Source organism: Aquarana catesbeiana, linkage group LG07 (genome assembly GCF_042186555.1).
Source record: "Aquarana catesbeiana isolate 2022-GZ linkage group LG07, ASM4218655v1, whole genome shotgun sequence".
NCBI lineage: Eukaryota > Metazoa > Chordata > Amphibia > Anura > Ranidae > Aquarana > Aquarana catesbeiana.
This window is the reverse complement of record NC_133330.1, coordinates 325,704,138-325,710,137: the sequence shown is the minus strand read 5'-3', so window position 1 is coordinate 325,710,137 and position 6,000 is coordinate 325,704,138. Positions and strand designations below refer to the sequence as shown.

Sequence of the window (6,000 nt, the reverse complement as noted above, 5' to 3'; positions counted from 1 at the left end):
ATATATATATATATATATATATATATATATATATATCATTTAAAAAATGATATATATATAACATTTTGTATTTTATATATATATATATATTACATTGTTTTATTATTATTTTTTAATTTATGGGCTGGCATCAATTTTACTTATATTTTCTTTCATATAATGTTTGGGGGTTCTGAGTAATTTTCTAGCACAACAATGATGTAGGAGAGGAATGCTGGAATTGGCCTGGTATGGAAGTGGTTATTCTCCTGCCACAATACAGCCAAATAAATAATGCTGTGGACATTTTTTTTATTATCATTCTACTTTTTATTTTTTCACTTTAGTTTCTGACTCTCTCACACAGGTACACTCCTCTCAGTCATATCACATTCCTCAGGTGGAGGTGACACACAAGTCATGAGGCGAATCCATATCACAGAACACCACAAGTCTTCTTTGTCTTCCCTGACAGACAGCGAAGCGACCAATAGCGGCGTAGCACGGGTCGCCCTGTCCAATCAGAACGCCTGCAGCTCCACCCACACGGGCCAATAGGTTTCCAGCCCTTGGTAATCTGCCTGGCCGTCGCAGCAACAACATAGGGGAGGTGCGGAGAGACAGCCTTCGCCAATCAGCTGCTGGTTTAAACTTAAGTGACAGGGGGACTTGACCAATCCTGGTGGCGGGAAGGGGGGTCGGCGGCCCAATCAGGTGGCTGCGTTGAGGTTTGCTTGGCTCTTCCTGTTTCCGGCGGCTGGCTAGGTGTCAGGAAGCTGGAAGTGTAAACAGAAGAGAGAGGCGGCTGTAACATGGCGGGGATTAAAGGTAATGTGTCCCGGGGAGGAGGGCACTGTCCTCCACTCAGGGCAGCTCTCCTATAGGACGAGCTCCTCCATTATTCCATATAGGGTTGTGCTCTCACCCCCTTCATACATCACACAGACTCCTCACCCCCCACAGCACTCTGTTATCACACCCTGACACTGTAATCCAGGTGATGACAGGCCCACTCAGCACTCATCTCCAGAAAAACACATTGCACATTGTCTTACATCACAACCTGCAGGACAGAAGCAGGTAAGGGTCTGCTGTAAACTCCTGTCCTGTATGTGAGGACTTTAAAAACTTTTTTTTTCCTCTTCAGTTTTATAAGTTGTGGAGAGAGAAGGAGAACATATCAGTCAGGTTTTTATTTATGTGGGTGACCCCCATTGGAGGAAGTTTTTCCCACTTCCTGTCCCTGTGACACCCTTGAAATGGGGTCATCATGGCACAGACCACCATAAAGACTTTGTAGGAAGTTCAAGCAGAACTAAAGACAAAACCTTCTTTTTTTTTTTTTTTTGTTATAGCGTAAAGGAGGGTTATATCCTGTGTTATTTTTTTATTTATTTTTGCCATCTGTGTCCCATTGTGGAGATTTCCCTTCACTTCCTGTCCCATAACCAAATCAGGAAGTGAGACTTTGTAGGAATTTCAGATAGAAATAGAGACAAACCCCCCACCCCCCCTTTTTTTTTTTCTTTTATAGCATAAAGGAAGGTTATATCCCGTGGTTCTGTTTTGTTTTTTTCCCCATCTGTCTCCTATTAGGGAGATTTCTCTTCACTTCCTGTCCTATATCTGCAACAGGAAGTAAGAGAAAATCCCTCCAAAGTGATGGAATCTCCTAATGTAGTGTCCCTATTAGAAATAAAAAAATCCCCTATGTTCCTGTTTCTCTTTTTTTTTTTTTCATTTTGGATATAGCAAAGGAGGGTTATAACCCCTGTCAGATTTTTTTTTTTTTTTTGCCATCTATGTCCCATTGTGGAGATTTCCCTTAACTTCCTGTCCCATATCCCAATCAGGAAGTGAGAGGAAATCCCTTGAAAGTGATGGAGTTCCTGGTTGTCACCAGAATTGGTGTCCCCATTGGATAATTTCCCTTCTATTATTTTTTTTTCATCTGTGGCCCATTAGGGAGATTTCCCTTCACTTCCTGTCCCATATCTGCAACAGGAAGTGAGAGAAAATCCCTCCAAAGTGATGAAATCCCAAGATGTAGTATCCCTATTAGAAAATGTCCCCTATATTATTATTATTATTATTATATATTTTTTTGGGTAGAGTAAGGGAGGTTTATAACCCCTGTCAGATTTTTTTTTTTTTGGCCATCTGTGTCCCGTTGTGGAAACTTCCCTTTACTTCCTGTCCCATAGCCAAAACAGGAAGTAAGAGGAAATCCCTCCAAAGTAAGGGAATCCCTGGTTGTCACCAGATCTGATGTCCCCATTGGATGATTCCGCCTCTACTACTGTTTTTTTTGGGGGGGGGTTGTTTTGTTTTTGCCATCAGTGTCCCATTGGGGAAGATTTTCCTTTACTTCCTGTCCCATAGCCAAAACAGGAAGTGAGAGGAAATCCCTTGAAAGTGATGGAGTTCCTAGTTGTCACCAGATCCATTGTCCTCAGTGAATGATTTCTCCTTTATTACTGTTTTTTATTTTTTGCCATCTGTTTCCCATTAGGGAGATTTTTCTTCACTTCCTGTCTCATATCCACAACAGGAAGTGAGGAAATCCCTCCAGCGTGATGGATTCCCCAGATGTTAGTGTCTCTATTGGAAAATGTCCCCTCTAATCCTGTTTTTTTTTTTTTTTCTTTCAATTTTGGATATAGCAAGGGAGGGTTTTAACCCCGGTCAGATTTTTTATTTTTTTTGCCATGTGTTCCATTGGGGGAGATTTCCCTTCACTTCTGTCCCATAGCCAAAACAGAAAGTGAAAAGCTCCAAAGTGAGGGATTCCCTGGTTGTCACCAGAACCTACACAACCGGTGTCCCCAGGGAATGATTTCTCCTCCGTTCCTGTTCTGGTGACAACCCAAAATTTGGGATTTTTGATGTTAACAGGATAAATAAAGAGGGGGAAATCTCCCTAATGGGGACACAGACAGCAATAAAAACTGACGGGGTGTCCAATCCATCTCCACTCTATCCAAAAACATTTAAAAAAAATAGGCTTTGCCTTTAGTTATACTTTCAAGCATGGCACTCGGCATCACATGTGGGCGTTATTTAGGGCAAACGCAGCCTGCCTGGGAACGCCCCCTCCTCCACACTGACATCCACCTGTCAAGGTGATGTTTGCATAACTCCTCCCACTGTTCGCATCATGGCTGAGCGCTCCTGAGAGGAGTACTGAGGGAGGGTACTGTGATGTCATCAGGAAGCAATGTACACCCCCCCCGCTGGGCCCTCCCACCATGTAATCCCCCCCGCTGGGCCCTCCCACCATGTAATCCCCCCCGCTGGGCCCTCCCACCATGTACACCCCCCCCCCCCCCGCTGGGCCCTCCCACCATGTACACCCCCCCCCGCTGGGCCCTCCCACCATGTACACCCCCCCCGCTGGGCCCTCCCACCATGTACACCCCCCCCCGCTGGGCCCTCCCACCATGTACACCCCCCCCGCTGGGCCCTCCCACCATGTACACCCTCCCCGCTGGGCCCTCCCACCATGTAATCCCCCCCCGCTGGGCCCTCCCACCATGTACACCCCCCCCCCCCCGCTGGGCCCTCCCACCATGTACACCCCCCCCCGCTGGGCCCTCCCACAATGTACACCCCCCCCCCCGCTGGGCCCTCCCACCATGTACACCCCCCCCGCTGGGCCCTCCCACCATGTACACCCCCCCCGCTGGGCCCTCCCACCATGTACACCCCCCCCGCTGGGCCCTCCCACCATGTACACCCCCCCCGCTGGGCCCTCCCACCATGTACACCCCCCCCGCTGGGCCCTCCCACCATTCCCCCCCCCCGCTGGGCCCTCCCACCATTCCCCCCCCCCGCTGGGCCCTCCCACCATTCCCCCCCCCCCCCCCCCGCTGGGCCCTCCCACCGTGTACACCCCCCCCCCCCTGCTGGGCCCTCCCACCGTGTACAACCCCCCCCCTGCTGGGCCCTCCCACCGTGTACACCCCCCCCCCTGCTGGGCCCTCCCACCGTGTACACCCCCCCCTGCTGGGCCCTCCCACCGTGTACACCCCCCCCCTGCTGGGCCCTCCCACCGTGTACACCCCCCCCTGCTGGGCCCTCCCACCGTGTACACCCCCCCCCTGCTGGGCCCTCCCACCGTGTACACCCCCCCCTGCTGGGCCCTCCCACCGTGTACACCCCCCCCTGTTGGGCCCTCCCACCGTGTACACACCCCCCCTGCTGGGCCCTCCCACCGTGTACACCCCCCTCCTGCTGGGCCCTCCCACCGTGTACACCCCCCTCCTGCTGGGCCTTCCCACCGTGTACACCCCCCCCCCTGCTGGGCCCTCCCACCGTGTACACCCCCCCCTGCTGGGCCCTCCCACCGTGTACACCCCCCCCCCCCGCTGGGCCCTCCCACCGTGTACACCCCCCCCCCTGCTGGGCCCTCCCACCATGTACACCCCCCCCTGCTGGGCCCTCCCACCGTGTACACCCCCCCCTGCTGGGCCCTCCCACCGTGTACACCCCCCCCCCCTGCTGGGCCCTCCCACCGTGTACACCCCCCCCCCTGCTGGGCCCTCCCACCGTGTACACCCCCCCCCTGCTGGGCCCTCCCACCGTGTACACCCCCCCCCCTGCTGGGCCCTCCCACCGTGTACACCCCCCCCCCTGCTGGGCCCTCCCACCGTGTACACCCCCCCCCCTGCTGGGCCCCCCCACCGTGTACACCCCCCCTCGCTGGGCCCTCCCACCAGCTGTCTCCCTGCATTGCATAGCGACCCAAAGAGACCCGACGGTGACTAAATGAGTTCTGTAATAAAAATGGAAAGGCTTTTGTTAAAAAAAAAAAATATATATAGGGGGAGGGGGGACCAGGAAAGCCAAAAATTATAATTCGCATAAACTTCAGCTTTAATAGATCTCTTAATGTCCATGACAATGATCTGCATGGATTTGCATCGTGCACCTTTCACAAGTGTGTTCTGTTTCCTGGTAAACACCTGAGAGAGTTCAAAGTTCTCCAAAAAAAAAAAAGACAGGTGTGTAGCTCAGAGCTTTTCCTCTCACTTCCTGTTTTAGCATTCCAGTCTCTAGAAGAGAGGAAAACCCACTTTGTGGGGGTGGTAATAATTCTGTCATATAGGTGATTATCAACTTCCCTATCAGGCCTATTCTGAAATTTCTCTCCCAAAAATCAATCGTTTTTTTTTTGCTAGAAAATTACTCGGAACCCCCAAACTATATATATTTTATAGCAGAGACCCTAGAGAATAAAATCTTGGTCATGCAGATTTTTTATGTCACATTGTATCTGCGCAGCAATTTTTCAAACGCAATTTTTTTGGGGGGGGATACACTTTAACCACTTCTCCTTAGGTGGATGTCATATGATGTCCTGGAGTTTAAGTGGTTAAATCTGAATGATGGGTCATCATTCTGATATCTTTTTCTGCGGGTGATTCCCTGCATTGTAAAAACAATCATAGCGGCTGTTCAACTGTTTGATTGTTTTGTTTTTTGTTTTTTCAAGCGGCGGGAGGGGTCGACCCCCTCCTGCCGCCCTCCGGTGCTTTTACCGGCTCACCTGTGCGATCAGCGAGCCGGAGAATGAATCCTCCAGCGGCAGCCAATTATCGTAGAGAATACCACGGACCAGATTGTCCCCGGCAGTCTCTATGATCTCTGGAGGCCAGGCGTGACATTAAGACGTCACGTCTGCGCTTGGCCAAGATGGTGTTTTTTTTTTGTTTTTTTTTTTTTATCTCAGGCTTTCCAGCATAGAGGCAAGAGGTGGGGACAAAGACCTCTTTCACACTGAGGTGGTTTTCAGGCGTTAGTGCATGAAAAGCCTGAAAGTCGCCTCACATTCATTGCATTGTGACTTTTCACACGTTAAGAAAATTCCTGCAAGCAACATCTTTGGTGCTGTTTGGGAGCGCTGTATACAGTGCTCCCAAAACGCCCCCGCCAATTGAAATGCATGGCCAGTGCTTCAGAAGTGCTGCAACTCGGACGCTTTTAAACCCTTCAGCCGATAGCGGGGGGTTAAAGGCGCCC

The 6,000-nt window shown here is 50.9% G+C and overlaps 1 protein-coding gene across 1 annotated transcript in view; it reads left to right on the top strand.

The window, feature by feature from the left end:
• The first annotated feature begins 692 nt into the window (after positions 1-692).
• Positions 693-6,000, top strand: part of LEPROT (leptin receptor overlapping transcript) — a 42,498-nt gene continuing 37,190 nt past the window's right edge. The window contains exon 1 of the mRNA XM_073593795.1: positions 693-807. Within this exon, the coding sequence (XP_073449896.1) occupies positions 792-807 (16 nt within the window). The 5' untranslated portion in view covers positions 693-791. The remainder of the gene's footprint in view (positions 808-6,000) is intronic.